Genomic DNA, 17500 nt, shown 5'->3' with positions numbered 1-17500 from the left:
GTGTCTGTTATTGTTGTGTGTTTAAGCAGAGAAGTATATGTGTGTGCAGCACACAGACTATGGTTCTGTCCTGGGTTTAGTGTGGAGTGTTGCTCAAAAGTAATTGATTGCCCAGTCACACTTTTCCTCCAACCTGTGCCAGCAAAAGAGCTTGAGTGCCTGAACTTGGGTTTGTGTGTGTCTGTCCTCTATAGCAGACACAACAGAAAGCTGTCCTGTAAAGGCAACACAGCTGACCCCTGCTGAGCCGTACGGTTTGCTCCATAAGTTATGAACCACAGTTAACAATTATGATATGCACAGACTTTCATCATAGTTGGAGACTGATGCAAAGGAAACGCCTAGATCAGTCAGCATTAATGTTAATGAATATAGACTTGCTAAAAGCTGTCGGCCATGTCAGAGGTTTTGCCTCCTGTGTTCTCATTCACTAACTTCTCTCTGGCTGTAGAAAAGTACAGGCAGAGCTGTTCCATTGCATTTAAATTACAATACTGGATGCTCTCTTGGTCAAATGGTGCATATAATCTGTGAAATTCAGGGCTCAGCGTTGTGTTCCACTCCAAGACGTTGTTAATGGCTCCTGGCCTTAGTTCTACCCAGATTTTATTCTTCCTTTTCCTTTAAATCTAAAAGGAAAAAGGACAGAGATTGAAATCGAGAAAATAGCGCAATAAAAACGAGTCCCTTCGGACTCGTCAGTCAAGCCTTCATTTAAATACCACGCCATGTTTTTCAACTTTAATTGCTTGCGCATTGCCAGTTTTTTTTTTCTCTGTCATAATCTTTGCTTAACAAAACTCGTTTCACCAAAAAAGCAGAGGAGGAGGAGGAGGGGGGAAAGACATGCGGCATTTTCACTTGATTATATGTTCCCACTGCCAGGCAATTATCGTCCTTAAATATCTATTCTTGCAAAAAAAAAAAAAGAAAAAGAAAGAAAAAAAAAAAGAAAAAACATTTCAAGAAATCAAGAGGAAAAATGAGAAAAGCAAGCTTGGGCAGACAGGCAGACAAGCAGTTATTTAAAAAAAATGATTTTGGAGAACAAGCAAGGTTTTTCCTAAGAGATATTTAATTATCAGCCGCTTTCAGGAGGCCTTGCCAGTTAAGCCTAATCTTTACCCCCTCCCCATCCTTTAGTTTGGCTCTCTTCAAAACCCTCCATCTGCAAAACAGTATAGAGGGAACCGGAGGAGAGGAGAGGAGAAGGGAGGTCAGGGCGGGAAGCTCACGAGGCCTCAGCGTTTGATTGGCAGCTAAATGTTCTGGGATGAGAGCAGAATGTTTTGGTTTGTGTTAAGATTTGTGTAGGATTCCCGTACTGGAGAATGTACACACTGTAGAGGAAAGTTCTTTGATGTCATTGGCGACGTGGCACATACGGTTCTGAGCGGACTTTAATATTACAGTTTCTCTCGTGCGTGTATGTGAGAAGCTGGGATGTTATGTGTGCCATACCTGTGTTTCATTAAGAAAAAGGAAGAAATATCGGTCTTGTAGGCAAGCAGACACGTAGACATGTATGTACACACGCATACAAACACACACTGAGAGACACAGAATTCCTGTGCTATAGCCACAATCACACTAGACCACACATTTTTTGGTTCTGTGTGGTCTCGTAAAATTGTGTTAGAGCCATCCCCTTTGGGTATGACTTTTTTTTTTTTTTCTCTTTACACCTTTTCTCATTAGTCACCGCGTGTGTATGTGTTGTTTCAGCTTCAGGTTACCGTACAGGAAATGGCTCTTTCAATATCAGAAACTAAAATCTGACTCTGTGAATCCACTCTGTAATACTTGGAGAATTATCACACTCTCACACGCCTTTTTCTCTCCCTCCTCTGAGTCGGCTGTCAGACGTCATTCAAGAACTGGGGCCGTGACAGCTTGTGTCACAGTGTGGCCGTATGGCAGATGAGCATCTCTGACAGACAGACGCAGAGAGAGAAAGAGTGAGGAAGGGATAGATGTGGGGAGTGAAGGAGGGAGAATATGGAAAAGATGAACACTGATGGGGAGTCTGGTAAGTGTTGTCTGTCTTGTCATAAATTGCAGCTGGAATGGAGGGGGAGACCAGAAGATGTGCTGTCATCCCTCTCTCTCTTTCTGTGTGGTCCTCTTCTATGAGAAATGTCCATCTTCTGGCCTGTGTGGTTCCATGGTGAAAAATCACTCAGTACATTCTTGCTCTCCCTCTGTGTGACTGTGAACACCAGCCGTGTGATTTTTATCACTACCTGAAGTAAATGATTTTAGCCAGTTGTAAATCTCCATTGTTTTAAAGCTTTTGAGCTTTAAAAAGAGAGAGAAAGAGAGCATGAGACAGGGAGACTGTCTTCTCTCTTCTTCTGCTTCTTCCTCTGCTTCTTCTTCTTCCTCTCTCTTACTTGATGTTTTAACCTGACATATTGAATGTATCAGAGTTGAGAGGGAAGTAGGAAGTCAGCTAAAACAAAGAAAGTCCATTCTGGGGTGACTCAGACACTTTTGAAATGTGAGTCAATCTCTCATTGTGTCTCAGTCACTGAGGCTCAACCTAAAAAGCTATATAATTCTCCAGACTTCAAAGCTTTCCCCACCCTTCTCTGAGGAGTTGTGCAGTGAGGAGAGGGAGCTTTTGCCTAAGCCCAGGGAGTGTTCTCGGTAGATGAGATCCAGGACCCCAGTTGTGGAAATCGGCCCTTGGTTGGTGCACTCCACAGGGGCAGATATTCTCTCCTCAGGGGGCTCTGCTGTAGCACTGGGGCCCCTCAGCCCCTGCAGAAAGAGGAGCTGAAATTTGAGCATGTTTGTGAGAAAGAGCAAGAGTTACAGACGCCAAAACTACACTGTCACCGAGCTGTAAATTAAGTAATGTTAACTGTCTGCCTCCAGATGTGGAGCTTTCCAGAGACTTATGTATATGTTGGTAAAAAAGTATGTCCTTTTTTTAATGTATGTTCTCTTTATCTTTTTTGGTCAATATCTGTGGCATGTACTCGTGCTAGAGACTGTGAAATAGAGAGAGCAAGCTGTGGTGTTTGTGTCCGTGCCTAGTGACAGGAATGCGCAAGAGGACAGTCCAGAATGTCGCCATGGTGACAGTGATGGATGAGTGTCCACGTTAGTGTCATGCCTCCATTTAAACTTGTCCTTCGCGCCCACTATCTCTCTCTCTCTTTCACTCTCTCGCTCTCTCTCACTCTGGCTCTCGCTCTCTCTATCTGTCTCTTTTTCTCTCCCTCTCTCCCCTTTAATTTTCTGGGCCCTCCAGATAGGAAACATTGATATAAAACCAAAACCAGGTGTCTCAGTGGCCAAAGCTGCCAGCCAGTACCTAGGAAGCGAGAACAACAGAGAGAGAGAGAGAGAAAAGACAAGTCTGATTCGTGTGTGTGTGTGTATTTGTGTGTGTGTGCATGCGCATGTGCCTGTGTGGAAACCGTGTGACCATCTCAACAATGTGAGCTGACATGCCACTGATTAGCAGGCATTACAGATAGCTGAAGGGCATTTAGGTTCATTGGGGGGGCTCATTAATCTCTGTCTGTCACAGATGCCCCCCTCCCTTCACCCTCTTCTGCCTGTCTGTCCATCAACCTTCAAAACAGTCTTTTTTGTGTTTCCCTAATGGGGTAGCCAAGTTCGGCGACTGTAATAACCACATTTGGACGTACATGTATATAGGCTATACGCCTGGAACACAGGGGCGTTTTCTCTATCTCTTTATCGGTGGAAACGTATGGCTCGCTGTTTTTCTTTCTATTGTGACTTGTTTTTCTCCTTTTCATTTATCTGTGCTTAACCTGATGGGCCACTCTCAGCTTGCCCCCACAGTGGCACGGAATGACTGCTGTTATCTCACTGTAGAGGAGAGGTACCACCGCTTCCTGAAATGCACTCTTATTGGACAGGCAGACCTCTTTCTCTTACAATGAATTTTCCCTCTATCACTTTCACTGTGCATGTTTTTTTTGTTTGTTTTTTTTGAACCCCTTAGATACACCCGGGCGAACCATAAACAGGTATATATAGATTTTGTTGCAAGTTGGTCCCTATACTGAGGTGGTTTGGCAGAAGGGTGGATTTTAACCACACCCTGCTGAGAGGTGAAACCAGATCCAAGAAACTCCCTAAAAAATCCTTACTGACCCCCTCCACACACGCACACACATGCAACAGAATCGCACAGCATTGCCTTTCGGGTAGCTCATAGTGTGGCTAACAGAGTTGTCATCACCAGTAAGGGTGAAGGGTGGAGACCGGAGACAGACAGAGGGGAGAAAGAGAGCACATTGGCTCTGCAAAAACTCTTTTGGAAAGGTGCATGTTTATGTTACATATTACATACTACTGCTGCTGTGTGTACATATTTGTCTGTCTTGTCAGCCCTTAGATTCATAGCCTGGGCTTGTTGAGGAAACCAAAGTTTAAGGCATTAGAAGAACCAGAAGTTATCTTGATGGAACAAGTCCACACCAAAGCATCAAGGAATAGAATAAGCATCCTCAGTTTTCTCTCTACATCTCTGGCCCAGGTGTAGAATACAGACTTTTTGTGGTTGTGGTCACTAGACATGATTTTTTTTTCTTGGTATAGTTCAGGTCATTACATGTACACCACTTCAGAGCGTCATTGTGGTTCAGAACTGTTTAGCTTTGACTTGGGAGAGAGGAAGTGTGTCTGGGTTTTACTTCTACTAATCAATAAATGTCACAGGTGCACACGTCTTGTTTTTAGAGATAAAAGACAAGACAGCTTTTAACTCAAACGCCAGAGTGAAAAAAGGCAGAACTCCTGGATTGGGGGGTTGTATAGCACACATCTGTCTGTAAATAGTCAACATGGAGATGAGCTTGTGTTTTAGCTCCTGAAGTAGTTATCACATCCTAGTCCAGGCCAGCCGTAAAACCTTCATAAAACCAAACTGTTCTTTTCTGTTGTGTGAGGTAGGGCTGTCTGTGCCAGTCACAGCTCTGCAGCCACTTTTTTGACACTGGTTTGGACGGATCCGTGAAACCAGAGGGCACGGAACAGCACTAAATCACCTTGTCCTCATGTAGATGTGAGAGTCATGTGAACACTAATTCCTTAGACTGTGTGGCTAACACATAGTTGGACCCATTAAAACCTCAGCTTTCCACATCTAGCTTTTGGAGTGAGTTCAGGCTCCAATTAGAGACATAAATAAACAGTAGAAAGGCAAATAATAACATCATAAAGCTCCATTACAAGATCTGGCAGTGGCCAAAAAGTGTAGGCCAGGTCTGGTCTCTTTAAAGGGAGTAGAGTGTAGGATCTGTGTTTACAGGCATCAATTAAGTGGCTGCACTAGCTTATTGCTGACTGCTATACCTACATCCTCTATACTCCTGCCGCCCTTTCTGGCCATAGCACTCAGACCACTGCTAAGATGGCTCTGCGGCCTTTGTAGTTAGTCTCACTGATTTTTATACACTTGTAAAGTTAAAGACGAACACCATATTTTTCCCCTTATGTCCCCTTTCTGTGTCCGGCATTTAATTGTGAGTCAACCTGGCATTTGCATCGGGCCCGGTGGAAAGTCCCTGTGGGCAATATTGAAGCCATGCCCTGTTTCATACTCATATGTAATATGATCATTTTTATCTCGCCGTTGTACATTTTGAGAATTAGAAGGGGCATTTTCAGATCTCTCAGTGTTCATAGTTTAAAAGGATACTGTTTGTTTAAGCAGACTTTATGGGTCTGAGAAAAGGAGTTAAAATGTTTCCAGACTCGGTGAGCTTCTGTATCCAAGGAAACAAAGCTGAAATAATATTTCCAACAGCAGTCCTTCCAGTTTTGATTAATGGAACAGATTAATAAACTGTTTTCAGTCTAGTTTCTACGCCATGACACATGTCTTAACTGTCCTTTAATGTCTAATACGGTATCACACACAAACACACATGAATATATAACCTCGTGTGGAATGTTTATGTATGGCTTTGAACAGTCAGACTTCTGCATGGTCAAATAGCAGAACTGAGGGTCAGATAAAAGTGAGTTGTGTTAGGAGGGGTTGACAACAGGCAGGCAAACAGGCGGTCGTGTGCTGCGTCGTGATTTGGAGAGTCCGAGGTTTTCCCCTCAAGAACAGAGCGTGAGCAGCAGTCATTCCTCAGTCAGGGATCAGAGCAGGGCATTAGCACCGGCCTGATAAAGAGCCTTTAAGTGGCTGTTTGAAGCCAAGGAAGCTGCGAGGGCTATCAGTGTGCCATATGTAGGCCTCCTCGGGTTAGGGCCCCTCAGAACATGTTCTGGATCATCTGCTAAGGCTCAGTGTCCTTCACCCTCTCAGTGACATCATGACACCCAGAGGAGGACGGAAAAATTCCTCTCCCGGAGAAAACAGCGCAGCCATCGTGTTTAAAGAAGGACAGAGGAGTAGACAATGAGGGAAAACACTCAAACCTAAGGATGGTTTATAAAGAGCAGCACAGTTAAGAAAACGACCAAGGAGAAAACGAGTGAAGATATGCTAAAATGAGAAACTGATAGTAAAAGATAGAGAAGGAGTGAAGGTGTAGGATTTGTTGGGGCTATCCGTTTCTGGTGAAAAGACAGAGAGGTATTAATCCAGGCTGAGTAGCAGTAATCCTGTCCACATCCCTAAATGCATGGTCCAAAAGGCTCTGCTCAGTGATGACAGAAGAAAAACACTTGACCTAACAGAACTAGTGCTGATGGGTTCTCCTCTCTCTCTATTTGTATTACCTATTTTCTTTCCTTCTCCTTGTCTTTAATACTCCTTTCCTATTGCTCCCTCTCTTTCTACATGAAAGACTCAGAGTAAACTAACACAACACAGTCTATCTGAAATGACTGTAAACCACTACTATTCACCTTTTTTTCACATTGGCCCATCACCCCATTCAGATAGGGTGTGTGAATGTGTATGGGAAAACAGTTCAGTTATCAGTCAGTTATCCGTTCAGCATTTCCTCTGCCTCACTAACACTCATGTGTTCCTGTGTGTTTGTATATAGATTGAATGCAGCCAACATTACATATAAAGGCACTTGCTCTTTTCCTGTGCCCTAGAAACCTTTAATGATCACAGTAGGATGTGTTGTTTCTCGTCACTATGGGAGCCAGAGGGGTCATTTTGGCAGGAGAAGACCAGACTTAAGCTGAAGTGTTCAGAGATGAGCAGCAGCAGGAAGAAAGAATCATTTTTTCTCTCCCCGGTTTTATTAACATGCTTCAACACCAAAAATATTTAGAGGATGAGAGTGCTGCTCATGATTGCGGTTACGTGTCATAATATCCCATTAAACTATGAAAGTTATCTATGTTTATGGTGGGAGAGTTAAAGAGGAGGTGAGAGGAATGGGAGATTGTGTTGGATTTGGTCTACAGATGTTTTGCAGACAGCTGCTAACCCAGTGCAAAACCCATGAAATGCTGAGAGAGGACACCAAAGACTACCAGGCAGGGAAGTCAAGTAAGAGGTCAAAGATGACAAGTTCTCATTCTGGTTGGAATGAGCATGTGGCCCTCTCTGGTCCCAGGAAAGAATGAAGTAGACATTTGGATCTGTCACCTTTGGAGATTCGTTAACTTTGACGGGGTGGTTTGTGGCCTCAGAGTTTGTAATGGGGTGAGAGTGTGGTTTTTCAATGTAGGTCAGTGTTGCATAATTGATTTGGATAGGCATTTTTGTCTTACCTCTGCTGGTTGAGGGGTCTGGTTCGATTGGTGCGTAACTTTGTAAGAGCCCATTCATCCATTTTGTTTATTCAATTGTTTAATCGCATTGTGTGGTATGCTGCTGGTAGCTGGGTTCAGTGGTTGGTTTTAGGGCATTTCATTTTGGTCTGTGGTACCATTACCACACACACACACCCCTCCTTGTTCTGTTCCAGTAAACCGCCTGGTTTATGAAACCACCTTTTCTTCCATCAAGGCAGTGATGTAACTAGACCCTTAAACAAGCTTTCCATCAGTGTGGTATGGCCTTGAGGGACTTTTTACCTCCATTTGAAGAGTTGACAAGAGTGGGAAAGGTCCTACTGTCTCTCTTTGGGTACAGTTAAGCTGGAATATGTGTTTAAAAAGGACGGCCACACACATCCAAATACACAGTGGACTCCCTGCAGTGCTGTGAATGTTCTGGAATGTGTTCTTTTAAAACAACATGCTTTTAATCTAGATCTACTCTATCACATCTGATGCAGCTCATCAAGAGCTTTATGAGTAGTGGGTAGATGAGTTGTGTCAGTGCTGCTGTGGAAAAAACCACAGTGTCCAGTTGGTTCCTGTGACTAGAGCTGAGAGGAGATACTCTTGATAAGCTGTAACTAGGTCCCTGCTCGACAGATTACAGAGATAAGACTGTAGGGCAGATATTCATTGACACGGCCTTCACTTAAGACAGGGTGTCGACTGTTTCTACAACTGGGACTGAAATAGGTGTGTATGTGATTTATAACGCTTGACCTTGGGATGAACAGGAGGCCCTCTGCGCGCGCACTCACACACACACACACACACAAATACAGGAGTTGGGTGGTGAGTGGCAGGGGCCCCGCGTCAGGCGTCTGTTTATGACGGCCAGGATTCTACAGATTCGAGGACACAGAGAGGAAGCAGCAGAGCCAAGGAATTTAGGGACAGTATATCCAACCAGCACTTCAGCCTCCGTGTACACTGTGTGTGTGTTATGTGTGTGTGTGTGTTACGTGTGTGTTTGCACACACATTTGTTGGGGAGGAAAAGATACTGAGTGTTCAAAGTAAGCCTCTCTAGAGCAGGCTTTAACCTTAGGGCTGCTTTTTCTGCCCTCTCTTAGGCGGGAATGCAAGTCATACTGTGGAACAGTTCAGATGGTGACCTCAGACTGCTTCAGCAAAGCTCTTTCACCTTTAGGTCACTCTCTCATACTTGAAGGGCCTTTACTCACGCCTGACCCATTAGGGTTACCGAGGACAAAGACTCTGACCTTTGTTATCCTTTTCACCACCATTTACAGTTCTGATAACGATGTTGTCTCCTCTCTGTGGTTTTCAGACTCTGCTAATGCTCTAAATTCTAAATACTATTGACAAGGCCATAGGAGTTTGGCGGGGGGGGGGGGGGGGGGGGGGGGCAGACTCATAATGGTTATGGTGTAGATTTCAGGTTATGAAAGAATAGTTGTTTGATGTATTCATTATTAGAAACAGAATATTTTTGTCCCTACATGTTTGATGCCATAGAGAATATGTTTGTGTGTGTGTGTGTGTGCATTTCTGTTCAGGTGCTTTTATACAGCCCATTTTAAATACATTGTTATCTCTCACTGAAAGTTCCTATCAGTCGTTTGGGCTCCACCAGCATTGAGCCCTTGTGTGTCTGTGTGCTATCCCAATCTGACTACATTGCTATATCTCTCCTCCACTCAAACACTATCCTTTTCCTTTTTTTGATGTGGCTATTCAGTAATAGCTTCCACAGGTGTCCCTTTACCTCCCAAGGTTCATGTCCAAAGAGGTTTTCTCTCCATCTTCCTCTCTCGATTCCTCCCACAAGTAATTGTTTCCACACAAGGAGTTTCCACATGTTCCTATGGCAACGACTGTGTGGCAGTAGCCCCTTGTAGTACATCAGACACAGCACAACTGGGTCTCCCCTCGAGATCTCTGTGTCTTCTCTGTTTTTGAGGACTGCTGGGTTGGTAGACACATGCGCGCGCACACACACACACACACACACAGACACACTTTTGTGAGGCTCAGTGGCTTGATGTTATACTGAGCTTCGTATGTAAGTGGAGAATGGTGGTTTGTTGTGTCGTGTTGTTAAACAAATCCGTCTCAGATGTCCATAGTTTAAATGTGCTCTGGAATCCCTCTCTGTGCTTCAGCTGAGATGAACAGGAGGTGATCCAAGAACGTGCTCACTCTGTTTAGTCTGAGGACTTTTCTGTTAAAGACCAGATTTATGAAATCGATGCCTCAGCCATTCGTAGTTTACCCATTATTTTTCTTAAAGTTTAAACATTTGAAAGATTGAATTAAGACGGTTCAGGACGTAAAGAAAGATAAGTAAAAGGTCACTTTTTCCCTTTCCTCATATTTTCTCTGACTTTTTGCATCACCTTTAAAGTTTAGCAGCTTTGAGATCCCTTTGTCTGTCTTACATCATTCAGATCTCTCTCCCACTCACTCTCTCTCACAGTTGACATGACACACACAGTATGTTGAGTGTTTTCTAAAGTCTGTGTGTGTGTGTGTGTGTGTGTGTGTGTGTGCACGTGTGTGTGTGTTACTGTGAAGCAGAGATGCTTGTGCAGTCAGTTGGTCCCTTGCTATCAGTGCTAAGGTGGGTTTGTCAGCCTCGAGAGGAGAGGAGATAAACACGAGGGTCCTTGCGGAGAAGAGACTTGGGTGTGTTTGTGCCTTTCCACGTTTAACTTTGTCTCTACCAGCCTGTGTTACACTCTCACACACGCAAATAAACACACACACATATGCACAGAAAATATGAAAAAGAAGAATACTTAATAACACTCTCTCTCCCACACACACACTCTCTCTCTCTCTCTCTCTCTCTCTCTCACACACACACACACACATACACACACAAACACTCTCTCTCACTCTTTCACACACACTACATACTAGGGGTTGCACAAGTACATAATTTTACAATTCGAGAACTCGGTGGGGGGGGGATCATGGATGCTGCTGCATCAATTAAAAGACTATGCAGCTATGATGTGGTTGGTCTCAGCACATGGGGCAAAGCATAAAATTAATGTTATGATATGAAGATAATACTTGGTCTTATCTTACACAATGGTAAAGTATGGATGATACCGACGATATTTTAACGTATTGCTACCAGCATTCTACAATAGCCCAAGATAGAAAGCTCTATACACTATATACACTATAGTGTGTTAAACCCAGGTAAATTTAAGAACGCATAATTATTTCTCCGTTGAATGTTCTTATTGTGTTTAGATATAGCGGCTGGTTTTTTGCCTGGTCATCATTAGTAAGCCTAACCGACTTAAAAATGAAATTAGTCATGTTTGCTTGCATCTATCTTTTAACAACAGTAATTTGTTTAGCCGCGTTAGTAGCCCAGTCTATTATATGACAGACTCGATGCTAGAGGCATCCTTGAGAAATCCGCTCACAACTCACAAATGTTGCACGTTTATTTCATCACAACGACAGTTGGGAAAGAAAATTTGCACAGTGAAATGCAACAATAAAGCAAACAAACAACCGATTCACCCTTTCATCCTGTCGCCATCATTCCTCTTGTTTACCAAGGGCTCTAACTGGAAACGGAGTGCGCGCGAGATCTAGCATCAAGCGATTAGCGAGTACTCGACGATAGTATAGAAACTCGAGAATTGATGTAACGGCCCGAGTACTCGAATGCTTGAGTACTCTGTGCAACCCCTACCACACACACCCACACACAGGGTGAAAAAAGCTCTCAAAAAAACTCAAGTGGTGGCTCTTGGCCAGTTGGTGATGGGGGGGGGCGTTGAGTGAGGGTTATTTGTTTATTTATTTATTTATTTATTTATTTGAAAGTGCTGGAGTTTCTCCAACATTCAGTTTGTTTAAGGCAACTGGCCTATATTTTCTGTTTATGTGCTAGAACACGGAGTGTGAGGTACACAACCTCAACCAGTGGATTCTCCTCATAAAATTACCTGAACTCTTCCCACTCCATTTAATAGAGCATTTTACAATGTCCCATCACACTCACGCCACAAATAATCGGGATTCACGGAAGACCAGCTGAGGTATTGAAAGTCTTGACTTCAGAAGACGTAGTAGTTAATGAGATATGTTGATAATATATTTCATCAACTTTTCATCAGGGGCAGAATTTGTGTAAGAGTCTTTTTTAGTTTGATGTGTTTTGTGAGGAAAAAAAATTGCACAAGGAACATGTGTAGTTTTGTGTGTGTGTGTGAGTGTGTATTTTTGAGAACTACACATTCTTTTTGCTGTGATTCCTGCAACATTCAACCTCTTTACCCCAGAGCGCATCTTCAAGGGTGGTCTCTCTCTACCTCCATTTCTCTCCCTCTCGCTCTCTCTCTCACACTCACATACACTCACACTCACACACACACACACACACACACACACACACACACACACAGACTCTATCCTCACCCTGTCCTTCTCTCCACACTCATTTTCTCTAGCCTTTACTCCATATATCTCTTCCAGCTTTATTCAGATTGTGCAGAAGAACCAAAATACATATCTCACCCCAGGATGGTCATGGTTGATCTGACCGTAAAAATTCCAACTGTTCAAAGTAGCAGACCTCAGATCTGCACTCGTTTAACATTCCTCCCTTCTTTCTGCCATCATTTATGATTGGCTGTTGTTGGAGTGGAGGAATGCGAGAGATAGGCCGTGTTTAGTTTTGACCGTTCTGGCCATACCGGACATTCTGTGCGGCGTCTCAGTGGTCTGACACTCTGCATCTCCTTCACACAGCCCACATAAATCTGTCACACTGCTCTCACACCCACAGCATAATTATAGTCACATACAAACCAGAGAAAGAAACACTTATTGCGACCCCTCTGAAAATGCTCCTTTAAGGAGGGTGTATGTGTGTGTGTGTTTGTTAGAGAAAAAGAGAGAGATGCGATGTTTGTGGCTTTCATAATGGTTCTTAAAAGAAAGGGTTGGCGTGTGTGTGTGTGTGAGCAGAGACTTGTGGGAGCAGAGACTTGTATCTCTGGAATGATACTCCTGAAAAGACGGATAAATGGGAGAGATAGATGGAGGAGAAACAGGCAAGTGTTGATTGAAATAATCAGAGATTTGGAGGTTCTCTTTAATGGTTGGCTCTTCAGCTGAGGGTGACAAAGTTCTTGACCTTTCACCACATGTTGTCATCAGCAATGGTTGATTAGATGGCAGTTTGAAGACTAACATGTTTCAAAAATGAGGGACTGCCTTTTTTTCCACTTTGGGTTTGTTTTTCTGTCCAAACATGTATGAGCACAGAGGTCACAGCTATAGCCTTACAATTTGTATGAGGAAAGGATCAAAGACAGGAGGAATACATTGTTTCACTGAAAAGAACAAAAAAAAAAACATGGACAACACATTTAAAAGTGAAAAATTACAGAAAAGTTTTGACAAGGGTGATGTCAGCCTGTGCTTTCTTCTTTTTTCTCAGCCTTTAGATGTTCAACTATTCCATTTCCTTAGTTTGAGAAATGTATGTGTGTGTAGAGGCCCCATAGCTGCTCATCCGTTTTTCCTGTCTGTCCCATACAGCTCATTTGTTCTCCTTCCTCTCTCTGTCATGCCTTTCTCTATGTCTCATCTTATCTCACCGTTTCTTCCAACAAACTATATGTCTGTTTTTTTGGGGGGGGGGGGGGGTGGTTGAAACCATCAAAATGATAGAGTTGCCAGATGCTCAGCAAGGATGGACAGGTTCTGTTTGGGAAGAGCAGTGTCATTTATATGTACTCAGGTTCAATAATCATAGTCATTAATATGTCATAATCATTAAATGTCATAATATGACATTTAATGACATAAATATAACATAAGCACCCTGACAGCACTTCAGCCATCAGCAAGTTTCATTTGTCAACATAAAGGAGCTATGAGCTATTGACAAACTATTGGTAGCTCATTCACAGCCTTCTGATGGGTGATCTTGTGTTTGTCCCCCTTACAGACAGGAGGCACTGTTGGCAGCCATCAGTGAGAAAGACGCCAACATCGCCCTGTTGGAGTTGTCCTCCTCTAAGAAGAAGAAAACACAAGACGAGGTGGCTCTACTCAAAAGAGAGAAAGACAGACTTGTTCAGCAACTCAAACAGCAGGTAAGATGCAGAGAGAATTTAACCCCAAGACTTGACCTCCACAGTGCTTTCACGTGTGCAGCCAAAGTGGTCGGGAATAAGGAGGCTTGTTTCAAACCTGGGAGAAAAAAACAAAGTAGAGAACAGTGATGTCATATTGGAAACAGTGCAGCCTCAACATGAGTTTCAATAAAGTTCCTATTTGGAACTACAAAAATCAAGAAAATCACCATGTACCAATACATTAAGCACAGTGTCATTACATTAAACACAGTATCCTCTATGTTTAACACTGAGGGCTCTGAGTTTTACCCTGGTTATTTGGCTCCATTAATTGTAAATGGCCCTTAATGGTAGAACTGTCAGTATTGTTTTTATAGCTTCTGAGGCTTTATCCTACTGAACATTTGTTAATGACTGTGCTGTTTCGTGTGGGGGGTTGAGGGAACGGATGAAACCATCAGGGTGCAGCTGGTCAACCTCAGACCCACCAGGGAGGGCAATTTTAGGATTATCCCTCAATTCCCCACCAACACCCACACAAACACAAACTCAACTACACACACAGAACACATCCCTAAACCAAATACAAACTCACAAACCTATGCAGGTATATAAAAACTGACATAAACGCATAAACAAATACATCAAGACAACACACCTCATTCAGCAGGCTCTCATAGAAGATACACGTCGATGGACACAGTACACTATTTCTGAGTCTCCAAGGTCTCGTTCAGAGAGAAACCAAACCACTTCAGCTCCAAAGCCAAGCACAGTGGTGAGAGTGTCTCCAGGTTTCACCTCCTCTCTTCATCCTTTTCTCTCTCTCTCTCTCTCTCTTCCTCTCCCTCTCCCTCTCCCTCTCTCTCTCTCTCTCTCTCTCTCTGTCTGAGTGGCATGCAGTTATCAGTACAGGGCATGGCTCCTGCATTCCACAGGAAATGGGTGTCATGAAAAGATAGCTTGAAGGAGGGTCCATCCTCGCCCCAGATTGCTTGGAGCATAAGGCCAAACCCACTCCCACTGATATGGAATATACTGTATACTCAACAGAGCCACAGACACACAGTACCCCATGCACTTACCCAGGGCCAGTTTTGGCTCTAACCTCACAGTAGAAAAATAAGACTCTTTACAGGGGCAGTTCAGCCCTTTTACCAATGGACCTGTTTTGACAGTTTCCTTGTAACTGAGATTTGTCTGATAATTTTTTATCAAACTGGGCCGACACGTAGTGTTTGTATGGTTAAAATTTTAAAATCCGGTAATTATATTAATGCAGAAATCTTTAAGGCTGACTAAGTAAAAACTCATTTCAGTAACTAATAGTAAGAGATGCCGTTTTGCCTTTCCCCTTTTAGACCAAATGAGAATAGTTTCAACAAGATTATGAATCACTCCGCAACCCTATCCTGCCAAGGAACGGGTCTGTTTTTTTTTTTAAGCATTTGACAGTTAAACGTGTTTCACAGCTAAGACAACACCAGGTCTATTAATTACAGACCAGTTAACGGTTTTTAGTTTTTAAGAAAGAATAGGGGGAAAAAAAGAAAAATCGTTTTAAGAGGAACAACTCAGAAGGGGAAGTCAGTCCTCCTCTGACTGGAAAAGGCTAATCAGATTAATCACATTATAATCAGTATTATAATAACATAACAGTATTATAATCAGTTAAAATCAGTTACTAACTGTATTTTAATCAGCTACCCACTGATTCACTACCTTTGTCCCTGATCTCTGATCTACGTTCCACCCAACTATAGCCTCATCAGGGGTGTAATGAACGATCTGAAAGTTTTTCCGTTTTTTTATTCACTCCTGTCCTCCTCCTGTCCTGTAACAGGCAAAATCTATCACCTGCTGAAATAGCTATTGCTAGCCAGAGGGGGAGTGGCTCCTTCTTTCTCAGTCTTGGTTCTTCTCAAGATTTCATCCTGTTTCTAGCTGAGGGTTTTTTCTTTCTCTGCCAGTGTTGTTTCATGCATATTTGCCAGGTTGAATCGGGACACAATGTATAATACCAGCAGAACTAGACTGAACTGAATTCTAGTTTGAACGTAGGATCTAAAGACATTTCTAATGTCTGTGGTCTGATTGGTCAGGTCTGCATTTGTGAGTGTAGAAACATGATGTAAATTTAAATCTATAAGCAGATAATTTCATCATCCTGTGGAGTTTGAGAGGCTCAGCATCGCAGGATGACCAAGCAAAGATTTAGGCTGTTCCAGGCTCTTTAGTGTCAGCAGTCAGTTTACCAACATTGATGGGACTGCTTTATGTTGCTTCTGGAGACTGCAGATCAACTTAGAGAAGGGAGGGGAGAAAAGCAATTAATCACCAGAAAAAAAAATCACCATTCAGCATCACAAATTTACTGCATGAGAAATAAACAGCAGGACTAAATGTGATTCCTTCAGCTGTTCTTACAGACATACAGTTAAAGAGACACTGTTCTTACAGACATACAGTTAAAGAGACACTGTTCTTACAGACATACAGTTAAAGAGACACTGTTCTTACAGACACACAGTTAAAGAGACACTGTTCTTACAGACACACAGTTAAAGAGACACTGTTCTTACAGACATACAGTTAAAGAGACACTGTTCTTACAGACACACAGTTAAAGAGACACTGTTCTTACAGACATACAGTTAAGTAGACACTGTTCTTACAGACATACAGTTAAAGAGACACTGTTCTTACGGACACACAGTTAAAGAGACACTGTTCTTACAGACATACAGTTAAAGAGACACTGTTCTTACAGACATACAGTTAAAGAGACACTGTTCTTACAGACATACAGTTAAGGAGACACTGTTCTTACAGACATACAGTTAAGTAGACACTGTTATTACGGACATACAGTTAAGTAGACACTGTTATTACGGACATACAGTTAAAGAGACACTGTTCTTACAGACACACAGTTAAGGAGACACTGTTCTTACAGACATACAGTTAAGGAGACACTGTAATTACGGACATACAGTTAAAGAGACACTGTTCTTACAGACACACAGTTAAAGAGACACTGTTCTTACAGACATACAGTTAAAGAGACACTGTTCTTACAGACATACAGATAAGGAGACACTGTTCTTACAGACATACAGTTAAGGAGACACTGTCTCAATTTATCTGACTCTGAGACAATCTTTGGTGTCTTCACATGTTAGCAACTGAAGCTTCTCTTTCCCTTTCTCTCTCTCTCACACACACATGCACATGCACACACACGCACACACACATACATATGCACACGCACACACACACACATGCACACACGCACACACACACATGCACACACACACACACACACACACACACACACAGACACACACACACACACCTGCTACAGGCTCTAAGTCCCAGTAGGTTACTTCCAGCTTTCAGAGAAAAAGAAGGGTTTGTAAGGTGTGTGTTAAGAGTTGATGGGAGTCGCTGACTGTGACTTTTTGACCTTGGGGGGCCCTGCTTGATGTAAAGTAACTTTTCAGATGGTGCTTAAAGATCTCAGTGGAGATTTACAACAGGGTGTTCTGGCTGGAAGTCATCAAAATGTAGCCTACAGCCTCTCTTTCTCTCTCTTCCTCTCTCTCTCTCTCTCACTCTCAGTTCAGTACTGTGGCATTTTTGTGTGTTTTACAGCATTACCAAAGCATTAACATAATAAATTTCCAGTAATGT

General features: G+C 42.8%; 1 protein-coding gene across 2 annotated transcripts in view; it reads left to right on the top strand.

Moving 5' to 3' along the window:
- erc1b (ELKS/RAB6-interacting/CAST family member 1b) overlaps positions 1–17500 on the top strand; it is a 154285-nt gene that overhangs the window by 97108 nt on the left and 39677 nt on the right. For both annotated transcript variants that reach the window (XM_030779991.1, XM_030779982.1), the window contains one exon: positions 13678–13825. In XM_030779991.1, coding sequence (XP_030635851.1) covers positions 13678–13825 — 148 coding nt within the window. The remainder of the gene's footprint in view (positions 1–13677; positions 13826–17500) is intronic.

This window comes from Chanos chanos, chromosome 1 (genome assembly GCF_902362185.1).
Source record: "Chanos chanos chromosome 1, fChaCha1.1, whole genome shotgun sequence".
Lineage (NCBI taxonomy): Eukaryota > Metazoa > Chordata > Actinopteri > Gonorynchiformes > Chanidae > Chanos > Chanos chanos.
Note: the sequence above shows the minus strand (reverse complement) of the source record. Positions and strands in the feature narration are given on the sequence as shown.